Source organism: Periplaneta americana, chromosome 16 (genome assembly GCF_040183065.1).
Source record: "Periplaneta americana isolate PAMFEO1 chromosome 16, P.americana_PAMFEO1_priV1, whole genome shotgun sequence".
In the NCBI taxonomy this organism is placed as follows: Eukaryota; Metazoa; Arthropoda; class Insecta; order Blattodea; family Blattidae; genus Periplaneta; species Periplaneta americana.
The window spans coordinates 8724573-8750422 of record NC_091132.1 but is presented as its reverse complement, the minus strand read 5'-3'; the positions used below and the strand labels follow the sequence as shown (position 1 = coordinate 8750422).

At 34.6% G+C, this 25850-nt stretch overlaps 1 protein-coding gene across 12 annotated transcripts in view; it reads right to left on the bottom strand.

The window, feature by feature from the left end:
* LOC138716307 (uncharacterized) overlaps window positions 1–25850 on the bottom strand; it is a 113466-nt gene that overhangs the window by 32540 nt on the left and 55076 nt on the right. For 10 of the 12 annotated variants that reach the window (XR_011336633.1, XM_069849251.1, XM_069849244.1 and 7 more), the window contains 9 exons: window positions 19024–19092; window positions 13191–13259; window positions 11718–11822; window positions 9467–9628; window positions 8020–8100; window positions 7327–7464; window positions 4959–5147; window positions 1819–1977; window positions 946–1047 (listed from right to left, as the gene is read on the bottom strand). Coding sequence is in view for 11 of the 12 variants with exons in the window: in XM_069849251.1 (XP_069705352.1) it covers window positions 946–1047; window positions 1819–1977; window positions 4959–5147; window positions 7327–7464; window positions 8020–8100; window positions 9467–9628; window positions 11718–11822; window positions 13191–13259; window positions 19024–19092 (1074 nt within the window). In the remaining variant the exon portion in view is untranslated. The remainder of the gene's footprint in view (window positions 1–945; window positions 1048–1818; window positions 1978–4958; window positions 5148–7326; window positions 7465–8019; window positions 8101–9466; window positions 9629–11717; window positions 11823–13190; window positions 13260–19023; window positions 19093–25850) is intronic. The other 2 variants (XM_069849253.1, XM_069849248.1) reach the window with 2 other exon arrangements.

Here is a 25850-nt window from a genome sequence, read left to right as displayed (position 1 = left end):
CGGTAACTTCACACACTATTCGTTATATAAAGAAAAATTATATTTCCGCAATATAATATACTACATTATAACCGCGATATAAAATATACACACAATATGACATTTGAATAAAACTGAATAATTTAATTTAGAGTACTGTAGTTTGCCTCGTGTGATTAGTAACTCAAATTGCGCCAACCTAACACTTGCAACATGACTATTATAATAGGCCTATCTGTAACATGCGTCTATTTGAGGAAGTGTTGCCAGTGTGAAGTGAACCAACAGCTAGAAAATCGCTAAATTTAAGCAAATCATCAAGTAATAGGAGAAAAATGATGAAGCTCCAACTTAGTGCCTAATGTTACCGACAACTGAAACAGACTGCAGTGTTGGATTGATTTTTACCATATTACCCTGATATGGAAGCATTTTCTGACTCTACTTTATTAAGAAGAAATATTTAATTAAGTCCCTTCCATCACATCTAAAATACCTTGTAGAACAGGTGCTCATGTGCCCCTAACTTCTGTGACAGGTGTGCAGTCGTTACACAAAATTTAAACTTCAGATTCTCTTTCACGCATATCATGAACAACAAATGTGAAAAATTACGTTTCATTGTGAATCGCTTTTCTTGTAAGGGACAACTATGGGAATTTATATACACATCAAGGGAACTGTACAGATATGAAGTTTGATATGAAGCACTGCTGTATATGAAATATAATAATTATGTTATGTTACAGTTTGTTTCTAATGAGTAAATTAATTCATATTTAAAAGTAAGAAAAAGGAAATCCAAGCATCTTCGAAAGCTTTTTTAACATTTTTGATTAAGATGAATTCATTCTTAATCCTGTCATTATCCGAGCACTGACACCAAGCAATTCTGTACCAGAGCATTCATATCTGCCAGAAATCGTCCCACCACCAACTTTCTGGAATTGACAGATATTCTCTCACCTCTGCGTTAGTTCTCTCTTGCGTGAGTATTAGCCGTTTGATCTCTGTTTTGAGGTGCATCGCCTCCTTTTGGAGAGTGACAACTTCTTCACCTCTGTGAACCTGTACGACAACAAACTAATTAAGAACCCAAAACCGATACACAGAAATTTATACTGTGTGTTTTTCTGGGTATAGGACATAGGCATTTAACATTGCCATAAGAAACATATATATATATATATATATATATATATATATAAACAATGAAGAAATAACTTAATCAGTGGGTCATGTTTAGAAATTAGGCTTTGGTAAAACAAGAGAACATCAGGCTTTGACTTAGCAACCATAAATGATGTTCGCACGCAATGAGTCAAAAAAATTTCTTCTATTACTATAAAATACAGGAAAAAAGAGGAATTTGTATTTATCTTATTTTATTTTATCTGGTGGAACTAAGGCCATCGAGCCTTCTCTACCACACCACCAGAAATACAAATATGGAAAAAAGAAACAAATGCAGACAGGAGTAAGGATAAGAAATAAAAGTATAAATACAAATACAAAAAGAGGACAGGAAAAATACAAGTACAGAAATAAAATTACAATAGATACAAATAAAAGTACTAACATATTAATTGTCTGATATATTTAGTGATTGAAGTAAATAACTAAACATCTAAAGCAATGGCACTGTTCAAAATACATGTAACTTTAATTTTAATTAGACTAATACCTATATTGAACATGACCTCAATAAAAGGTCCATAAGTATCAACATATTTTGTGAATCATCCTCTACTCATAACTATAACTGCCACCTTATTAATAGTTTTCGAAAGAGGTGGCAATATTTAATGCGTCTCGCTAAAAACGTTTTACAATTATTACCTCCAATTCCATCTGCTTCCGTAGCTTGCACATCTGCACTTGCATATTCTTTATCAGGTCCTCCTTTTCTTCCAGCCTCTGGACGGTAGCCACAAGACTCTTATCTACATTGTTCACACTGTCTTGCAGGTTCTTAATCTTTTCGTCTTTCATTTCCAGCTGCAAACAATTAAGAACAATTGAGTCCCCTAAAATCATAACTCACAAAACTTACATCTCACTAATTGCCATTTGGCAGTAATCTTTTAAATATGTCATCTACTATAATTCTAAATATTAACGACTGCTTTTAAGTAAAATAGTTTGTTTTATATAAGTTTATGAATTATTAACGACTGCTTTTAAGTAAAATAGTTTGTTTTATATAAGTTTATGAATTATTAAGGAATAAATAATTTTTTGGATATTGTGAGTTGTGATTCTAGAGAATTCAATTGATTAATTATTACTCTTGTTAACAGGAACGAAAGTTGGCGAATATGACGGATACTGTAAATAAGAACAAAATAATGACAACAGACATACAAGATTTCCCTCCGTATCTTGCAACAAAAACCGAAAAAGGAAGGTATTAAAATACTTTAAATGTGAATAGAAAGCGATTGTTTACTTGTAAAAGCCCACTCCCACTATGTGGAAGCACGACAAATGGAATTGAAGTGAAGAGATGAAAATTTCCTTCCTGCTGTTCACATCTTCGGGAATATATTCGAAACGAGATTTTCGACTTGACGTCATAATTCAAAATGGTTCGTTTTAGTGCTAGCTACTTTATGTGAAGAAGCAGAGAAAGAAGAACAGTGAAATATGAAAATACGGAGGAAACATTGGATTCATGAAATTCAAGAAACAAGAGAAAAGTAAAGAGAAATTTCAACATTATTTCAGTATTTGCTACGCAACGAATCAGAATGTATTCACAACGATTAATTGTTGTTGACATTGTTGTTAACTAATGCTGAATTCTTGGCAATAAAGCCTTAAACTCTCTTGCTGTCCGATATTTCTCGCACACAAAATGATTAATTGTAATTAAATACCAAAATAGCTTTAAAATACTTACGATGAAAGAGTATTAGAACGGAGAAAAATTCTCTCCGGCGCCAGGACTTGAACCCGGGTTTTCAGCTCTACGTGCTGATGCTTTATCCACTAAGCCACACCGGATACAACCCCGGCATCGAACAGAATTGTCTCTGATTGAGTTCCAACTCTTGGATTCCCTCTAGTGGCCGCCCTCTGCACTACGTCATAGATGTCTATGAACATAGGACCGAAGTCCACACATGTGCTGAGGTGCACTCATTATGATATGCGTAAATCACGAAGTGATTTAAGACAGCGCTTATTCCGTCGGATCCCGGCCAACTAGTCACTCATAACAAGTGCACCTCAGCACATGTGTGGACTTCGGTCCTATGTTCATAGACATCTATGATGTAGTGCAGAGGGCGGCCACTAGAGGGAACCCAAGAGTTGGAACTCAATCAGAGACAATTCTGTTCGACGCCGGGGTTGTATCCGGTGTGGCTTAGTGGATAAAGCATCAGCACGTAGAGCTGAAAACCCGGGTTCAAGTCCCGGCGCCGGAGAGAATTTTTCTCCGTTCCAATACTCTTTCATCGTATGATGACGCAGAATATCTGCATGGAAATATCATATGTACTTCGGTACAATGAAATAATATATAATATTTAAAATACTTGCCCACTAACCAGCACAGTTTCCCATTGATTTGCATATTTCCATCCAGGCATGTTCTCGTGCATTTATATTACAATAATATTTATTTAATTTATCATAAATAAATGTATATTACTGCACAAGCTGAATCAATTTATCCAAGTCCATTTTATTTTGGTAAAGAAACTGACAGCAGAAAATAAAATTAATATTGTTGTGATATGAAACAATTGAATTTGACACCGAATGGACAATTCCGATCACTGGCAAAGATTCACGATCGCTTCAATTCCACTGCGGAAATGGAAAAAAAAATGCATGATGGAGAATTATTCTCTTTGCCATGTTTCATCGTGCTTCCACTCTAGGCACCTGCTTTCACTAGTCTCCATTAAAACACATATTAAATAAAATTTATCCTCCCTTCATTTCTTTGCGTTTCCACATAGTGGGAGTGAGCCTAAGTTCTTTTCACTCCAAACATAAGAAATGAGCAAATTACTTACAAAGATTGTGGTTTTTTTTAGTAGGTTATTTTACGAAACTTTATTAACATCTCAGGTTATTTAGCATCTAAATGAGATGAGGATGATAATGCCGGTGAAATGAGCCCAGGGTCCAAGCACCAATAGTTACCCAGCATTTGCTCATATTGAGTTGAGGGAAAACCCCGGAAAAAACCTCAACCAGGTAACTTGCGGCCAAATACACTAACTGTTACTCCACAGGTGTGGACCAGATTGTGATTTATTTGTATCGGTTTTTGCTCGAAAGTATGTTGTTGGTAACTCCATTAATGTCACCATCAGACAGTGGATTTTCAGTCCCGATACTGAACATTAGGTACGCCAATTGTAGGGAGGTCATTGAACGCATTGCTATGCTTTCTCCATAAGCCAAGGGTCGTAACGTCTTGTCACTGTGTAGGGGACGAAAATCCGCTGTCTGTTCATCAGGATGTTATGTCCAGGATGTCCAAATGTCTTGTCGCCCCCTTAATCAGTGAAGTTGTGTATTACATTTCATCCTCCTTTGAGATGGCCAACATGAGCACCGAGTAGAAGAGCGGCTTGCTGCTATTGTTTAGGCACATGAACGTCCACATGCTGGCAAGAGCATTGAGGATGTGCGACGAGATGATTCCACAAGATGTTTCTGACGGGATCAATTAAAGACAAACAGAGGACAGGACGACCGTCCTCACGAAAGGACACATGTGCGGCAGTGGAGGCTTTTGTGCTCCTTTTTTTAATGCAATAACAATAATAAGTGGTAATGATGAGAGTTACTGTCCAGGAGATTTTTGCAGCTCTCTTATGGGCTGCATGACGGGAACCGATAGTGCAGCTTAGCAGTAAAGAACTAAATCAGGTGCACATCACATTTTACTGAAAGAACTTCATGACTCATAGTACGGATGAGTTGCGTTTTGTCTTCACGCCTGCCGCCATACTCACATCTTTCTGCTGCCTCTCGATGGTTTGTACTGACAGCTGATTCTGGCAGGCCACAGACTGTAACTGAGCGTCTCTCTCCGCCAGCTCCGACCTGATGTTCTGCAGCTCAGTGTTGAGGAGGTGCACGGTGTCAGACAACACCATCTCTTCAGTCTGTGAACTCTTCAATTTCGCCAGCTGCTGCTTTTCCTGATATTATGTCGTGTTAATCTTGTAATACTCACATACATACAGGTGACATAACACAAAATGCATTCAAATGAACTAAACACTTCAGTTTCGCACTCTGTTTAATTTTTCGTACATTTGAGTAGGTCTAACGAAATTACGTAGGCCTATAACTTTCCAATTCTCATTTTTATAGATAATAATAATAATAATAATAATAATAATAATAATAATAATAATAATAATAATAATAATATTAAATAATAAATAATAATAAAAAGAATATTAATAATAATAATTAGATGAAACTGAAATTAAAATACCTCTTATTAGGATTATTAATAAAAGGATTTTTGTTGAATTGTTAGTCATTAAAGAAGATTGGATTTCCTCTGTAAATGGAATATGAACCGGAATTATATAATTCAATTGTATTATTAACAGTAACATACGTCTTTTTGGTTTCAGTTAAAAAGTAAGGATAAATGATGATGATGATGATGATGATGATGATGATGATGATAATACATTGCCACTGGTATAGTTCAGTAGGCTATGGCATTCGCCTGCTCATTCGGAGTTGCGCTCGGGCGTGGGTTCGATTCCCACTTGGGATGATTACCTGGTTGGGTTTTTTCTGAGGTTTTTCCCAACCGTAAGGTGAATACCAAGTAATCTATGACGAATCCTGGTCTAATCTCACTGTCATAATCCCATCGACGCTAAATAACCTAGTAGTTGATATAGCATTGTTAAATAACGATCTATAATAATAATAATAATAATAATAATAATAATAATGAAATCGTCAAGAATTACATTGAAAAATTACAAGCATCTATTTCACACACTATAAATTAATTACTACTGTATGAAGATCTTGAGATTAACCATTCACATGTAGCCCGTTTGAAAATTCTGCCTGGTAGATTTCTGACTGATAAAGACAATTTATTATAACATTAACTTACATAAGAGAAAGTGAATTTATAGAGCTGTCTTTAAACGCAATTGTTTATGTATATATTTATTGTTCCCTTCTCTATCGCTAAATGTATATGCGAGCTGTAGTACCTAAGTATCTGTTTACTCCAAGCAATAAACTTTTACAGCGTAGTCATGATTCCATATAATTTAAAATTGCTTACTTTACAGTAGATCAAATTTCAGGAAATTTAAGGACCAAACTAAAATTTGTCCAATAATTTACTATTACTATTTACTATACAATGCTCTCTTAAATTGAATAAGGATATTGAAAATTTAGTGAATATTTTTCCTAAAATGCATAACTAAATATTTAATTTTAAATATTTATTTTTCTCTAAATGTAAACAGAAACTAGCGAAATAGTTTCACATATCTCATACATTAACACCCTAAAATTAATGACATGGCTTACAGTTTACTCTGTATACAAAGTGGAAGGTGTTCAGTGGCAGTAACTTCAAAGAGCAACTCCTTAAAATAAAAGAAACAGTATTTTCCTTTGCCATTTTGCGTTATTTCTTTTTATTTAATGGGAAATCAACTTTGTTTCTATGTTTCTAGAAATAAATGCAACATCGCAATAAAATCAGTAGAACTTGCAACGCATGCAAATACTCCTTCTCCGCAGCAGTGAAGGTGGTTATGTAGTGATTGTTAATATCAATCCTGTTTCATTAGGAGACTGCCTTTACATCCCGCAGTACTCAGGACTTAGAGTGAGGCATGCATCTGGTAACAATGTTGCCAAATATCCTTTACTTAAAATGATTTGTTAATAATCACAATACCACAGTATGATGTATTAAAGTACGGTACTCTTGATGAAATCGTAAACATGGCAGAAACATCATATAAAATTATTTATTGGAGCTGAGAACTCTAATGTACAGGCGTTTATAAAATGTGTATATCTAAATATGTGTAAAAGATTACGGGGTAAAAAAAAATACAATGTTAAATAATTATTTCTGGGAAATCTAGCAGCAAAAGGAACAAAAGGCAGAGAACTTTTTTTTTTTATACAATGCTCAGGATTCGTCTTTCAATTGAACACCTTCCACTCTGTATACAGACATGTATAGAGTGCCGTGCCTTATCTGCAACCTGAGAAATAGATTTGTCAGAGAATATTAAGGCATTTTGCAATTGGAACCTTGCTTTCTAGCTTACACTCGTATAGAGGCAAGTGACATGCAGTAAAGTTACTTACTCTTTCTGTGAATTCTTTCTGTAATCTTACTTCCCGGTTAGCTGCATCCACAAGCATCTGTTGATATTTCTTGTCATCTCCCATAATACGCTGATAAATCATTTCTGTTTTCTTTATTTTTACTTGAAGATCTTTTATCTATATACGTAACAGAGAACAGAAACATGATTTTTGAGTCATGGTAATTAAAAAAGCTTTCAGAAAGCATTACTCTTAACTTAAATGTAATTGTGTCAGCTGTTCTAGACCAGACATCGTATTTTATATTAAATGTTAGACATATCAACAACAAAATTTAAATATTTCTAATACAGCATTTGACGAATAATTTCCGTCACATTCATATGCTATTTTTTTTTGTATATTCTTGTATGTAATGTCACTTCAACTACATAAATTATTCATAATTGGTGCCGATGACAAGTTATTTTAGCAAGAAAGAAATATGTACAGAAGTCATTGTGGCATTTTAAAAGTTATAGACCCTTCTGTCCAAATACTGTATAAACGCAATAAATTACCTTGTAGATAGCCTATTCCTTCACACATATATATATATATATATATATAGTTAGCTTTGATAACTCTTACGAAATATTACGCTTTTATTCTCCTAAGTAAGGTGTAATGAGAATTTAATAGTAATCAAAATTGAAAAGAGTACTTCTCATTTAAATATATAATTTTACTTACATTTTGTCTCAAATTTGCTAATTCTTGGCCCTTTTCCGTCGCCAACTTTGTATATTGGGCCCTTTCAATCGCCAAATTATTCTGTAAGTATTATAAAAAGAGTAATTCATACAAGTAAACACTTTAAAAATAGTTAACTGTGATTTGCACCATAGAGCTGTGTGCATTTTAACTCAGCTGTCTCTTTTCCTTTATAATCAGTGTGCATACTTCCACTCGGTAATGAGTTTCGGAATAATATTCTGGGGAAATTCCACAGATAGTAACAATATATTATTATTACAAAAAAGAGTAATTAGAATAATAGTAGGTGCCAAATCTAGGGAATCGTGTAGGACTATTTAAAAAAAACTACAAAAAATGCCCATGGCTTGTCAGTATATCTTTTCATTAATAGTCTTCCTCGTATGTAATCGTGAAAACTTTGTAACTAATTCAACAGTTCATAGCATAAATACACGTCAAAAAAATGACTTTCATACTCCATCGGCAAGTCTATCGTGCTATCAAAAAGGAGTGCGTTATATGGCAGTAAAAATGTTTAATAGCCTCCCTATCGATATAAAAAATGAAACTCAAAACATAAAATTATTTAGGGCCAAATTAAAGAAGTACCTAATTTCTCACGCCTTCTATTCTGTAGGTGAATTCATGACATTCAATAACACTTCATGAAATTGATACTAAAACTATGTATTGTACTAGTAGACTATATTGTAAATCTCGTCTGTATATATTTCATCTAGACTGTAACTATAAATTAAGATTTTATAATAGTATTAAGTTTTTTGACTTGTTCCATATTCTAGCTGTAAGCACATATGAATACCATGGAATGTTAATAAATACAATACAATACAATAAGAAGATTAGTATACAGAAGTGACTATATCAAACATGATGTTTTAGCGTTTTAGGAAAACAGTTATTTACGATACAAGTGTTAAAATGACATTTTAATATGTAAGTAGGGAAGTTTGCGAAACGAAGCTGCAGGTCGAGTGAAACAATCTTAGGAGCGAAATAATAGTAAATAATTATTAAACAACTTCATAATGTTGTAGGCCTACGTTATGGCACAAGTCATTTGTCTTAAGTGTCGCACTTTATTCAAAGATGGATGAGTAAATTATACATGAATATACATTTAAAAATAATAAAACATTTCATTTCGTTGCTCATGAGTATTTTTGAAAGAAGAAGAAAAATAAATTAAAGGAAACAGATTACTGACAAGGGAAATGTTAATGAGCTTAAGTCGAAATCTCTCCTCAAATTGCCCACATAGATCCTCATAGCAGATGGACAAATATAAAATATTAGCTTCCCGTAATAAGAATTATACAGGATATGAAAACTTACTTGGGACATTGTATGTCTAATAAGTATTAATAATAAATTAGAAAGCAATTATTTTAAAAATGTACTGAAATGCAAATTGCATCACCTGCACAACTTCGTAGTCGGCCTGGAGTTGTGCCAAAGACTCAGACTTCTGCTTCAGCATTGTCTTCAAAAATGAAAATTTCTGTTTCAAAGAATCCAGTGTCTCTTTACAAAGATCTACCTCTTCTTGTGACGTGCATGTCAATTCTTCTGTTAATTTAAGCTACAACATAGAAATTTATATTAAACATGTCATAATTTACAGAGATTTAAGATTAAATTAATTTATAATAATGGTAATAATAATAATAATAATAATAATAATAATAATAATAATAATAATAATAATATAATCATCATCATAGCAGATCTGTTACAGTCTCATGCCAACATTTTCCTGGATCTCCCCAAATTTTTTTTCTTCCTCAATGGAGATATGACAGAATTTGTCTAGTTAGAAGATTATAAAATATTGAACAAACTAAAGCATCCTATATTGTACAGAGTGGAAGTGATATTATAACTGCAGATTTTAACAGCTTATTTCTTGGATACAATATAACAAAAAATTATAATATCATGTTGGTCACAAATGAATAATTTTCTCAGAAAAAAAAATTGTCTCCTAAATGTTAACTATTTCACTTGATAAGTACTATCAATACGATTCTGATTTTTTATTTTTATCATTAGAGAAACTGATAAGGAACAACTTATCACTTCAGTGTTTTAAAATTAAATGGACGATTTCTTGCAAATTAAATAAAATTATTAATATGTATTGTTACTTCCTGTCATTACGAACTCTGGCAACCTACTGCAGTAACTAAATGACAGATAGTGACAAGATAGCCAAGATGGCCGCAATTTCGGAAACAGAACACACATACTCTAAACAACCCCTCTCTTATGTTAAAATGCAAATGAAGGTGGACATCTTAAATGACTGGAATGCAATGTGGTTAAATAGTACAAATGGTCACATCACAAAATCACTATATTTTCCCACAGTTAAAGATAGACTAACCGTAAAGAATTATAAACCATCTTACATATCCAAGCAATTTATGACTGGACACGGAAAATTTAATTCATATTTTGAATGTTTCAAAATTGACAACCCAAATGGCTCTTCATGTCCCTGTGAACACCCCACACACAGTCGACCACCTGTTATTTCAGTGCCCACTACAAGAACGCAAGAGATACCGGCTAGAAACCCACCTTAGCATGTGCGATACAACTTTCTCACCACCAATTACGAAAGTTCTTCTGAAGCAATGTTGCATAAAGGAATTTCACATATTTATTACAGGTGTATTTAAGACCTTGTAGAAATAACAGTATTTAGTAACAGTGTCCTATTTATTCTTTTGCAGCCAAATTTGTAACTTTTAAAAGTATGGTTATTATGTTGAAGTGTAAGTGTTGTAGAGGATGCTTGATTTGTTGTGTATGTGAGTCATAGTTGTGGGATGCTTGATTGTGTTTGTGTGACTATTGTGTATTAATTTATGATGTATGTTAGGGAAAGTTGCTTAATTGTGTTATAGAGTACTGCTATAAGAAATGTTTTGTTTATGTGTTGTAACTGTTTTCTGTATGTCTCAATTGATGACTGATGTTTGACTCGCAATCGCAATGTTTAAATTACGGATTGTTTAGGTTTTATTTCCATTGTGTAAGCTAATTTATTTTTCTTTTCAATTTGTTTTATGCTTAGGCCTATTTTTTGTGTAAAACTATAGCCCTAGCATACATATGTAAAATAGGGCTACATCCCCATTGGAGATACAATAATAACTAAGTGACAGAATGCTGCTATTCAGAACGAGTTCGTGTGTGTATTCGTAGGTAAGCCTGCAATCTGCTATTGCCAGACTACACAGACTTTTAGCCTAATTTTCTAATTAACCATGCACTTAATTACAAAACGCATTATATGTTTTTTTTTTTATTTATTTTATTCTATTGCCTCCTTTAATCTGCACAATTATATCACTTCCACCCTGCATCACTCACCTTGGAATTCGGCTATCAGTTTATACTGCTTTTTTTCTTTTTTTAACAAATCGAACAGTGAGTGTGGTTTGCTTGTCCTTGGCAAAGAAACATAACACACCAATTACTAATATTATTAAGAGCTTTATTATAGCTACATTTGCATCTGATCATCGTGCTACGTTCACCATGCCTGTACACCCCTGATCCTTATAAACACTCATACAAGATTGGAACGCGTGCTGCTAAATCGAACGAACGCAGCACGGGCACGTAACAGACCCTTTCTGATATCCATGACAATTGCTTACCTGTTGCTTGCAATTTTCTAATTTAGTTTTGAGGTCTTTCACTTCTCTCTCCAGAATTGTGTTTCGATTCAACAACATTTCATACTTCTGCATCAGCCTGACGACCTGAAATTAATTTCAAACTATGTAGACAGCAATGCTAACACATATTAAACAGAAATGCGGATAGTGAGGCCAGCTTAGCATGACAGTACAATCGTCATGCAACTCATTCCATCACAGGTACACAAAAAGCTTCTTTGGGCTGAAGTGCTTAAGGATGCTCCATATTCCACTAGGCCTATCAGAATTCTTCCGAACGGGGTCTGACAACTTTGTAAAAAATGTTCTCACGAAACACAGTAGCCCTACTTATGCCTATCCTAATAAGCAGGAGGGAAAGTTCCACAAAGATAAACCGGAGAATTTCCTCTTCCTGGATTTTTTTCCCCACCTTCTTCGTTCCAGTGTTCATTTGCAATCGGAGAAAGAAAATTTCCCTCTCTGAATACATGTTTTTATTATTAGTACCATATCAACCTAAATAGCGATATTTTTCTTGAAATTCCATTTCCGAATACTTACTTTTATTTTCTAGGCCTATGTGGCGGTCAGAATGTTTTCTGTTCTAGGGTGAATTTGCTATAGTGAGCTTATTCTGAGTTAAAATAGCTATAATAATAATAATAATAATAATAATAATAATAATAATAATAATAATAATAATAATAATAACAATAATAATAATAATTTCAAGAAGGAAAAAAAAAATACTATGATGAGAGAAAATGTGTTACAAAATATATTGTTAAAGTGATAGAAGAAATGCAGCTAAGATGGTATGGGCATGTTATAAGAGAAAATAGATTAAATAGAGAAGCCCTAATTTGGAAACCAGAAGGAAGAAGGTAGACCACAACGCACATGAAGAAGATTATGCAGATAAGAAATCTGACAGATGAAGACTGCCTAGATCGAGAGAACTGGAGAAAGAAGATATCTTTTAGTTAAGGAAACCTGTGTTATAACAGAAAAATCCTTTATAAAAAAATAATAATCCGTGGTGTTACAGCCCTTTAAGGACCCAGAACGACCAGTCGCCTGCTGTCTCACGACCACATGCCGAAGCAGAGGTGGACGATCATCCAATCAGAATGGAGGTATCATGTGGTTAGCACTGGTCCCATACACTGGCCGAAATTGTATGAGAAAATTTCTTCCCCCATGAGGACACAAACCAGCGCACATTCCGTAATGCGAGTCCTAGGCAGGATGCTTTAGACCGCAACACCATGGTGTGGGACTCGTTAAAATAGCTATACATTACAAAAGTATAATGAAATAAGTAGATGAATACCAGTGTTAGGTTATGCAATGTTAAGGATCTGCAGTGAAGTGACCCAGGATGTCTTACAAACTAACCGAAGTGGTTCTATTCAGACCTTCCCCGTTAAAATGCAGGACCATAATTAAGGTGATGTTAGCTATACTTACATCAGTTAACTTTAAGTTTCGTGCTCCTTCCAAGAACAGCATTGCCTCTTGGTCTTCTTCTGCAGGGACCTACAAAATGTATAGAAAAGTCAGTTTCAAGCATAAAAAGCATGGCTCTGAGGGATCTGTACAGCCTCCTATAAAAAGTTTGGGTACCATCTGGATCTTTCCGGAGTAAAAGGCGAAATATATTCTTTACAGGCACTGTATTGATGCAATTATTGCAAATTTAGGAAAAGTAAACACCGTAAAATAGGATTACAATTCGTATAATGATGGACCTCGTATTATCGTATACAGTGTCATCATTACAATCTCTTACATTTCTACTTGCTTAACAATAATTTCCTAACTATTACGTCATCATTTCTTAACATTAAGCATCTTATTCTAATCTAACTTGTCCTATATTATTTTTCTTACTCACAGTTAGGACATTATTTGTAATATTCTCTCTTAATGCCATCCATAGCCTTGTCTACCTTCGTCTAACCATTTTAAAATTATTACTATGGTATACTATGATAAAATATATTTCATGTCCAGTAACACCTTCATGTAATGAGGTCCTCCTACTATAAAATCATTTTCACTATATATTCATTTTTGACACTTCTATACCAACCAGTTTTTAATCTCAATTTCATTACCTAAAAATGTTATAAACTACGTTATGTACTCCCTACTTCAATCTGACTAACTACACTTCACTCCATTCTTCCGATCCTCTCTTATCTATCTACCAACCAGTCTTTCTCTTATTAATAAACATTTTCATTAAGCATTTCTTCATCCTTGTACAATACGATAATTACTAGCTCAGATTCTTCCACTAATTCATTTACCTCCATTCACAAGTCATTGTTTGCACTTCCTTGCTCATCACCTGTCTTGTACTGTAGTGGCGGCTGGTGACCAAAATCCTCGGTGAGGCCCGTTGTAACTAGTTTAAGTAGGCTACCTCCCATACAAAATGTTTATGGTATTGATTATATTTGATTATGATTGTCATTATTATTATTATTATTATTATTATTATTATTATTACTATTGAAAAATAATAACATGTCACTCACCAAATACATTGCTATGTTATGAGTTTGTTTCAGTAACTGTTTAATTTTTATAAAGCAATGCATATTATGCTCAGCTGAAGAGGCATTTGTTGAAATTCCCCTGAAAATATTTTTCATGTCACTTAAGCTGTCAATAGGCCACAATCTCTCTTTCTTTCTTTTTTTTTTTTTTTGACAGCAATAAACACGACCAATACAAAAGTTTATTTCGCACCACATTACCGAAGACTCATTTATGTTGCTCACACCAGGATGCATTGAAAGCTTGCGTTTTAAGATTATCTTTGTGAAAAATTGTCAGTGATGGCTAGGTCTGTCTTAATTTAAAACTTCCCTTCTTTCTATATTATTTCCTCTCAAAAAGGATACACTAACAATGGATTTATTACAATTATCATCATTATTTCTCGCATCTTTCCGATTTCTATTTTCCCGAAACACATAACCACACTGGACCACACAACAATTCACCACTGCTATTCTCACCCCATTCTATCCTTGAGACAGGCATTGACAAAAAACCGGGTTCTGAATGGGAGAAGTGAAGGCTGATGGGTGGTCGAATACCTGCTAGGCCAAGAGGCCAGCTTTCTGAGTGCCACCTCAAAACCCGTGGAAACATAGAAATTGCAGAAGTCAGACCCGGCCAAAACATTTCAGGCCTCAGGAACAAATTTTACTGTAAGATAGGTCTTTATACATCACAAAGTTTTCTAATACTTCTACAACGCTATATGCTTCATTCAAATAACTAATATCATATGTTATATACGACTAAAAAACGCACAATTTTGAGTTTAAGGAAGCCAAGTGACTGAGGCCCGGCCTCATTTGCCTCAGCCAATCAGCTGCCACTGTTGTTTTGTGATTTACTACCCTACCTTATCTGTTCCACCATACTTCTAATCTGTTTTCCCTATCTCTAACGTTTTCCTAACTATTTTACCAGACTTCTCTACTGTTTTTTGCAACACACTACTTAGCCACTACTGATTACTCTCTTTTTCATCTCTCATTGTAAAATAGGATAATACCGATCTTTTTATTTAAGAAAATTTTGCACAATTACATTTTATATAAAATTAAAGAAGTTAAGTATAATCCATAACCACATGGCATTCTACTGGAATAATTATAGAATTTTAATCTCTATTATTGTTTATAAAAGTGTTACCTCATGATGCCGATCACTCATATTACTTTGTGAGTATTTTCTTTAAAAAATATCACGGAAAACTAAGAGAATTAATGTCATATTTTTATTTAATTACATACAAGTATACAGTAATATTGGTCGATTCGAGAGCTGCCATCCAAACAGTCTCATAAAACCATCCTACAGAAACAACAGCCACAATTGAAATAAAGCAAGCCATGAAATACCTCATGAGAAGAAATAAGAAGGTTGTGTTTCAATGGATACCCTCACATGTAGGAATCGAGGGGAAGCTGACTTATTGGACAAGAAAGGAACACAATTACAACTCGGTCAGAAACCTCTTCCACCAGTCATTGAAAAAGTTTGTTCACAGAAGAATTTTGGAAGACTATAAAATAGGCTTAGTAAATAAATTAAAGGGATGGGAAAATATTCAAGACTGCTGGAAGACATTCAGTACCAGACCAAGAAACGAAGCAGTGGCCAGATTCAGATTAGCAACAGGACACGACTGCTTAGCTGGACATCTTAAAATGATAGAAGTACTCATAACAGACAAATGCCCCATTTGCAGTGCCAGTGTTATGAACTCGTATCATCTTCTGGTATGCCCAGGTTTAGATGCAGACTTTCAGAGGCAAGGAAATATTTGTAAATTCTATTGGGATACCAGATTTTGTATGAACCAATTGTAATTTTTATTGGTAGCCCTACTTTATGTAGATATGTAATGGACTGAGTTCCAATTAAAGCCATATGTTAATGTAAACTTCATCTTACGATGTTGGATGACGTATATACGTCCGTTGATGTGACATATTAATGAATATTTTAAATACTTATATAGTCACAATCATGCCATGGTATTTAAGAAAAATTTCACAACCTCGAGCGGGATTCGACTTCCTGTACTCCGGTCAGGTGCTCTACCAACTGAGCTATCGAGTTCGTTTCACGCCAAAGGCTCGAAATTCTCCTCTCATACTGGCGACTCTGTTATAGAGTACTGTCCATAGCGTCTGACGTCTGATCTAGTCAGCACTGCTTATGGATAGAAAGAAACATTGTAAATGTAAACTTCATCTTACGATGTTGGATGACGTATATACGTCCATTGATGTGACATATTAATGAATATTTTAAATACTTATATAGTCACAATCATGCCATGGTATGAAAGAAAAATTTCACAACCTCGAGCGGGATACGAACCTGTGAGTCGCCAGTATGAGAGGAGAATTTCGAGCCTTTGGTGTGAAACAAACTCGATAGCTCAGTTGGTAGAGCACCTGACCGGAGTACAGGAAGTCGCAGGTTCGAATCCCGCTCGAGGTTGTGAAATTTTTCTTTCATACCATGGCATGATTGTGACTATATAAGTATTTAAAATGTTCACCATATGCTACAACACATGCAAGTATACTACATTCATGATTTGTTTCCTCAGATCACTTCAATTTCATTACTGATTTAACGAAAGTTTTCAAAATATTACGCTCGTAGTTTTTATAAGCATCATACTAAAAAAAGTGAATACTGACAAATGGAGAAGTGACCTATCTACAGGATCAACCTTTACATCACTGAGCAGCAAACACGAAACAAATATTTAGGTGTGAATTTCAATGATGAGATTTCCTTCGACAAGAAAAAAAAAAATTAAATTCTGTCCTCAGATCCTCATTCACTTACAATGTCGAAATTACTGAAACCTGAACAAAGATTAACATTATTAATTAATTTATATGCCAAGACTCATTTATCCATTACAGTCCGCGTCATTAAACCAGCTTAATGACATATTCCTGAAGGATATCGACAAATTGATATGAAGTGCTGTGAAGGAAATGATATGGTAATGCTCCCTGGTAATATTCCTAATGCCATGATGTATGCAGTGAGCAAAGTTCGAGTAGTAGGAATCCTTTGTGCAGAACTGGAAGCCAACATTCAGCATTCTAATATATGCACATGCTTGCTTAAACTTAATGATGCATATCTTAATTTTGTTCGAGATTTAAATAAAGAGGGAAAACATTCTCTTTCAAAACTTAACATCCCAGATAATATGACTTACTCGAACATAAAAGAGAAATGCTACAGAAACAACTCATTCCATTCCTGGTGTTATTTGACACACAAAGGCAAAGAAGCTGCTTTGGAAAATATAAATGCTGAGAGAAGTCTGCAATTTGTCTCCAGTTCCGTCTGTTTCTGGAAGAGCCTTCAACATGACCCGTTGCTGCCAGCCCAGATGCAACAACACTGAAATATTAGGACATGTGTCAGGGTTCTGCACAAAGAGAGAACTATTGCGCAATAATCGTCACCATAATAAGGTCAGGACTATACTAAAACAAAAAGATGACAACAGGCTGTATCTCTCAGGATGATTCCACCAGGCGGGCTGACATCATTGCCATAAACAGGAAAAAGAATCAAGGAATAGTATTAGACCCAACCATCAGATTTGAGAGGGATCTATGCAGCCCTACTTCTGGGATGCAAGCTCTTCAACATGAAGATCACAATGCAGATCTGAACCAATTGTGCTTTATGGCAGTGAAACTTGGACTCTGTCGAAGAAAATGGAACAACAACTGATGACATGGGAAAGAAAAATTCTACGGAAAATCTATGGTCCTAAATATGAGAATGGGCACTGGAGAATTAGATATAATACAGAACTGAAAACTCAATATAAATCTCCAGATATTGTTGCTGAAATCAAAGCCCGTAGGTTGGAATGGTTAGGACATGTAATCAGGATGAATGATCAGAGAATACCAAAAAAGATTCTAAACACAAAACCAGAAGGCAGGCGCAATATTGGCAGACAGAAACTAAGATGGTTGGATGGAGTGGAGGACGATTTAAGGACTCTAGACGTGAGAAGATGGAGGCAGAAGGCTCTGGTTGGACAGGAATGGACCAAGATCCTAAGGGAGGCCAAGGCTAGACTACAAGGGCCATAGTGCCAAAGAAGAAGAAGAAGAATGCAGATCTGAAAGTAATCATTTAAATGACAGACCATTATATTAGATGTTGTTTAGTAAACTGTTCGAAGACAGGTCTGAACCTCACAAGTGATACCAATAAGGAACCACTTATGAGACAACTAAGCCAGGGAATAATGGGATAAGGCGGCCAGTTCCTTTTCCCCTCCATAGCATACATTGCTGACTAGTTATATATTACACTAATCAGACTTCAGATATATACAAACAATATTGTTCTTCCTCTGACACATATCATCAAGTGAGAAGTACTACCTAATTAATAGATGTACATATCAGCCAGAATCTCAATCAGAGACAAAGTCAGATGTTGGTTAATAAATTTACTTCTTCTCGTTGTCTACTTCCGAAGGCTGGTCACTGCAGGTCTCAAATTGTGTGGTGAAATCCAATATGTATCTTGTCTTCTTATTGCGGTCAATAACAATTATGCAGTGTTAGTTTACGTAATGCTATGTAATCTCACCAAGAGCTTCAAGGACCTGCAGTGGCTAAGGATGGCTTACTAACCGAAAATTGTTCTGTTCAGACCTCCCTCCTTAAGATGCTGGTTCATAATTAAGATGGTCGACAGTACTCACTTCGGTCAACTTTGAGTTTTGTGCTTCTTCCAAGAATTGTAATTCATCCAGGTCTTCTTCTGCAGGGACCTACAAAATGTATAGGAAATGTCAGTTTCATAAATTCCAGAACTGTTCCCAGGTACACTCTGCCCCTTTAAAAAAAAGAACCTGCACTCTGTCAGGGATACACTAGCATGTAGAATACGTCACAAAGATTTGGGAATGAAACTACAGTCGTGTTGGTTTGAATGTTTGACTTTTGTTTCAGTTTATATATCGACAGTATGGGTCTTTGATAAAAGAAGTATTTAATTAAGAGCATGCAATATATTTGCTCTTCATATGAAGCAACATTCCGAAATTACGCCCAACTCACAACAAATGTTTCACTATGATTCACTCACAGTGTATCGTACATCCATTTTGAATCTTGCGTACACCACTTTTAACACTTGAATATAATTAATTGATGAACTAGTGGACTTACTCGTGTTAAATATGTAATATTTGTCCGGCTTACAGCTGTTTCAGTGCTTCACACACCATCATCAGAGCCTACTAATCACGGCGTCATCTCGAACTTCTCTGCCTGTTAGGAGGGTGTGTTTTATTGTTGGAAGGTGTTGAAGTGTGGAGTCGAATAGTATGTGTGTACTGAAATTGATCTGTGTGTTGAGGATTTGATCAGGGTGTGTTTGTATATTTCGTATTGTTCTAGTGTGTTGAGTTTTTGGTTCTTGGGTTGTGTGTGTAGGATTTCCAGATATGCCGATCACATAACCAATACTAACCATACATACAATAACATAAATACGGACATAGAAATCCTACACACACAACCCAAGAACCAAAAACTCAACACACTAGAACAATACGAAATATACAAACATACTAAAACACACCCCGATCAAATCCTCAACACACAGATCAATTTCAGTACACACACACTATTCAACTCCACACTTCAACGCCTTCCAACAATAAAACACACCCTCCTAACAGGCAGAGAAGTTCGAGATGACGCCGCGATCTAGTAGGCTCTGATGATGGTGCGTGAAGCACTGAAACAGCTGTAAGCTGGACAAATATTACATATTTAACACAAGTAAGTCCACTAGTTCATCAATTAATTGTATCGTACATATCTATTATTGCATAACTTGCGATTACAAAATATCAAAAGAGTGATAGAACAGGTCTGTAGCTGCTTTGGGTGCCGAGATATTACTGAGAAAGGCTGCTCAGCACGAATAATTTTGTACGCAACTTCAATGTCTTCATCCTGTAGTGAGAGAAAGTGTTGTCATTTAGCATGATCACATAAGTTACATTGGTTCATGGCTTAACTGTCAATAAATTAGCATTTGGCTGTGGCTCATAATGTTGTTACAGTAAGCATTTGAAATTCTGACATTTCTCGTCTCACCATGGATCCCAGAGCAGGTGCCCATACTTGGTGTGGGGAAAGACAATTTCTTATGGCCATATGGTTTAAAGAGAGATAAGTTGGAGGATTCGTCATAGATTATCTGACATTCGGCTGAAAATCCGCTCAAGAGGGATTCGAACCCATGCCCAAGCAAAGCCTCCAATCAGAATACCAGCTCCTTACCTCTAAGCTAAGTCAGTGACCTGAATGGTGCTGATGGTATCTCTGGCCTACTCTATTGCTATGTCATCTGTTGACAGAAAATAGTTGTTGCCATCCCTTGCTATTGTGTTATCATCAGCATCCTTGGATCTATACGGCTGGACAGTTAATAATCTCAACTGAAACAAGAATCAATTCGTGTCCATTACTATTGCCAAACTTCTGTATTCAAGATGACTGCAGAAATAATTTTTTAAGTGCCGATTTAACTTCGTATATAACTTGTCTATACACAGCAGAGTCCGTATAGGTCAGTTTCTATCTGATGCTTTTCCAATTCACTGCGGGCTAAAGCAGGGAGATGCACTATCACCTTTACTTTCTAACTTTGCTCTAGAATATGCCATTAGGAAAGTTCAGGATAATAGGCAGGGTTTGGAATTGAACGGGTTACATCAGCTTCTTGTCTATGCAGATGACTTGAATATGTTAGGAGAAAATACACAAACGGTTAGGGAAAACACGGAAATTTTACTTGAAGCAAGTAAAGCGATCGGTTTGGAAGTAAATCCCGAAAAGACAAAGTATATGATTATGTCTCGTGACCAGAATATTGTACGAAATGGAAATATAAAAATTGGAGATTTATCCTTCGAAGAGGTGGAAAAATTCAAATATCTTGGAGCAACAGTAACAAATATAAATGACACTCGGGAGGAAATTAAACGCAGAATAGATATGGGAAATGCCTGTTATTATTCAGTTGAGAAGCTCTTGTCATCCAGTCTGCTGTCCAAAAATCTGAAAGTTCGAATTTATAAAACAGTTATATTACCGGTTCTTCTGTATGGTTGTGAAACTTGGACTCTCACTCTGAGAGAGGAACATAGGTTAAGGGTGTTTGAGAATATGGTGCTTAGGAAAATATTTGGGGCTAAGCGGGATGAAGTTACAGGAGAATGGAGAAAGTTACACAACACAGAACTGCACGCATTGTATTCTTCACCTGACATAATTAGGAACTTAAAATCCAGACGTTTGAGATGGGCAGGGCATGTAGCACGTATGGGCGAATCCAGAAATGCATATACAGTGTTAGTTGGGAGACCGGAGGGAAAAAGACCTTTAGGGAGGCCGAGACGTAGATGGGAAGATAATATTAAAATGGATTTGAGGGAGGTGGGGTATGATGATAGAGACTGGATTAATCTTGCACAGGATAGGGACCGATGGCGGGCTTATGTGAGGGCGGCAATGAACCTTCGGGTTCCTTAAAAGCCATTTGTAAGTAAGTAAGTAATATAACTTGTCTATAGTGTGAAGGAGAGAGGATTAAATTGAGGGTTTCAGAGAAGAGTCCTAAGGAATAGACAAGGGCTTAAATGATGTGAAACGATTAGGAACAAATATTTCACACATATTGAGCTGCATCTGAAATGAAACTTAATATTTCCTGCATCTAATTAAATATAAAAGGAACTGGAGTGGTAATATGACATTAAGAGATAATTTTTCAGTCAAGTGTATTTGTGTGCTTCATCTTCTTCAATATGTACAGTACATTACAAAATATAGCCTCTCAAAACCTGAAGTGATTAATGGGACAGCTTGTATATGAAAAAGAGAAAAGTTTACAATTTATTTTCTGGTCTACATTTTACTAAATTGGTAACTTACAGCATCACTTTCTTTTACTAAAAAATTGAAGAACTCCCTGTATAATGGTGATACTTTGAGGTAATCTGAAACAAGGATTGTTCTGAAAGTAATGTCTCGTCTTTATCGTGTAATATGGATGTGAAAATGAATTTTGAAAATCTGAACCTTGTCACTTATGTCCTGTTTCACTTTTTTCCACCAAAGAGTGTAGCTGTACAAGTGGATGAATAACACTGACGTTCACTCGAAACAGTTTTGTGTGATAAAAATTCCTGAAAGGAAAATATACTGCACCTCATGAAATTAATCAAAATTTGAATATAATGCTTGGGGAATAGTCAGTCAATATCAGATCATTTAAAAAAAATGTCAAGTAATTTAAAAATACTTTAAGATTGATCACCCTTTCACTGTGATGACTGAAAGGAGATAATCCTTGTGGCCTTCTTGGAATAAGACCATATGGTATAGACCTCTAAATATTGAGACAACGAAAAAAATTTTGATCACAGAGAAAAGCATGTTCATCTTCAGCATGATAATGCAAGACTCCATATTGCAACTTGACAAAAGTTTGCAATGTATTGAATTTTCATGGATTAACTTGTAGTATCTGTCATGTAACACTTTATCTTTTTCTATCAGACTTCCATCTACTTGGTCGAATGAAAGATAAGCTTCAATTACGGTTCTTCTTCGATACTGATATTAAGGCTATTAAAAAGTGGCTCAGACTCACAGGACACAAGCACAGGTACTTGTCAAGCTCAACGTAAAGGGTGCAGAACACAGGAATAACTTCTGGAAAAAACAAAATTATGTGAAAAAAAAAAAAAAAAAGTACTGAACTATGACATACGTAAATTTAATTTTCAAAGTTCCAGTAATATTCGGAAAAAGAGTAGACATTACTTTCAGATCCACCCTCATGGCTGTATGTTGCTGCTTTCTTCCAATTATGAACTGACAAAAAAAAAGTATAAAGAAAAACTTTAAGAAATTTCTTATATTCTCTGAAAATTGTATTTTTACTTTTATTTTCTCATTCTAAAAAGTTCTTCAATTAGTTTGCTAATTAATGCATTGCGATATACATCATCCAAAACAATTCCCAGAAATAGAAAACATCAAAATTTCTATCTACTGCTTTATAATAACCCCACCAACTTGTTAGTTTACATAATTTACTTAATACTAATAAATGTCACAATTAATACAAGGGAAAATTATTATCCAGGGCAAAAAATATTTTAAACGTTAAGGTCATGTTTATGTCACTTTCCAGCAGAGCTTGGAAAAATTAAATTGCTTTAATATATTTTGCTATAGATATTTTTATACTGATACAGACAGGTATAAAATAACGATAATAACTTAAGAAGTGAAGATTGACTTTCTCAACTCTGTGCTATAACATAAATATTCTGAGGATTGCATTGACAATTTCATTTGAAGTATATATAGAAATCTTTAAAATAAAATTCAAATATAACATGTAACAAGTCAAAATCTACAGTATAAGAAAACTATGTATAACATTATCACAACCATAACACAATCCCCTAACGGTAACCAACAACACCAATATAAATTACAATATCTGAATCCTTCATATCTCATCACAACCAGTGAAAATCGTTTAAAAATTAGCAAAGAACATTCATTATGCATATAGCAATGTATTGAACACAAATACTAATTTAACTGTAATGAAGCACAGGCATTCACTTTTTGAAAATATCTGTGTCATCATCAATTAAGAGAGTAAATTCTTGATTTAAGATTTCTACAGTGTTCAAAATGGTGTAGAACTTTAGGGATTCACAATGAAGGAAGCTAGCCATTAGATCTATTACCAAGAGCTATTCTCCAGAAATGGTCATTCTTGGTAATGATTTCAACAGACAGGTTTCCTTTCTTTGCCTTCCATGATGATAAAAGCAATACACAACTCAAAACATTGTTTCTGCATCTATCATTGGTGAGAAACCCAAAAATCTTGCAACAGTAAACACATATGATGCTTATTGACTACTGTGTATGTGCTTTATTTAACAGAATTACTTTCTAATCCTTCCACATCAGAAATGTAATATAATTAGAAAAATTATATGGGCTACACTTTGAGAGAAAATGTAAACCACTCATCATACGGTCTTTTGTTTCAAAGATTCATTATACACTGTTTTTAAGGAAAGTAGTAACTCTCTACTAATTTGGAATGTACGGAAATACAATACATTTTTAAATAGATTCTATCTGTCGTATCTTTCTCAGCTTTTCAACCAAAAATTGTGATATATTAGCTATTAAATACACACGCGCATTGAGTGAACATGTGTAAAATATCCTTAACTTTACTATGTGCTGCTGGGATAATTTTTATAGAAAAGTTCCAATGAACTTGTGTCTGAAAAGCAACAATTTGTCAAGAAATTAGTAACAAGAAATATGCACTGCTCTCCATTTCCTCTAAAAGTTATATTTCACTTAACAGTACACACAAGAGATTTTATGATACCAAGAAAAGAGCCTAAAAGTGCCAGACGTGGTGATTTGCTAGCCAACCCATTGGATTGCTTCAGCCAATCCAATAGTCTGGTAATGTCACCTGTATGATGACAACTGACCTGCAGACTTATGTGAGCAACAGGCATGTATTCCAATGGAAATTTGCTGATTTTCTTTTAATCTAAGCTCCAATGATGACAGCTTTGCTTTGCAGATAAGCTGTTTAACTATGATAGCTTTCTTTGCAGATAAGTCGTAATGTAACCAAATTTTTGTTATACTGTTAATCGAAAATCTACATTGGTCAATGCTAATTCCATTTTTGTTGACAAGTGTACCTCACTGTATCCATGCTAATTAGAACCTTTCTATTTAAAATGATCCCACGATAACATAGTTAAGCTATGGATATTCTATCACAGAACATATTATATAGGATTACAGTATGTCTGTCAAACAATGACTTTTGCGAAGTATCGGTATCAAAAATCGCGAATTATCAGCAAAATTTTTAGAACTATTTAAAATCTAATAACTACTAAAATACTTCAAAATCAAATAGTAGTGTAGTGGGGTAGAATCTTGAAACAAGAAACACAAGTTTTTGCAAAATATCATAATAAGACACTTTAGTTTAACAAAAATAATCTGTCACCTTTTTTTTCTTTTTAGAGGATTGCTCATTTTTTTTTTTTTTTTCTGATTTTAGATTTCGTATTTCTTAAGAGGAAGGGAGAGAGCATAAATGAAGTAAAAACAGAAATGATGTTACTTCGCCACGACTCCCCCCGAAGAAAGGATCACGAATTATCTGCAAAGCGAATTATTGGAAGTTGATTGTATAAGAAACTAATAACATTAGAATAAAAGATTCAGATAATGTACTTTCAGTATTAAATGTATACATTAAATATATCTGAAATATTACACTTATTAGAGCTAGTACTTTGGGAAGCACAATTAAGCTCTATTAAACCTATTATATTGTCCAATTATAAAATATAATATTTAGAAAATGAGTTTACCCAGTTCAATAATAGTATATAAACAATTATATTAAAATACATCATTAAGATAAATTATA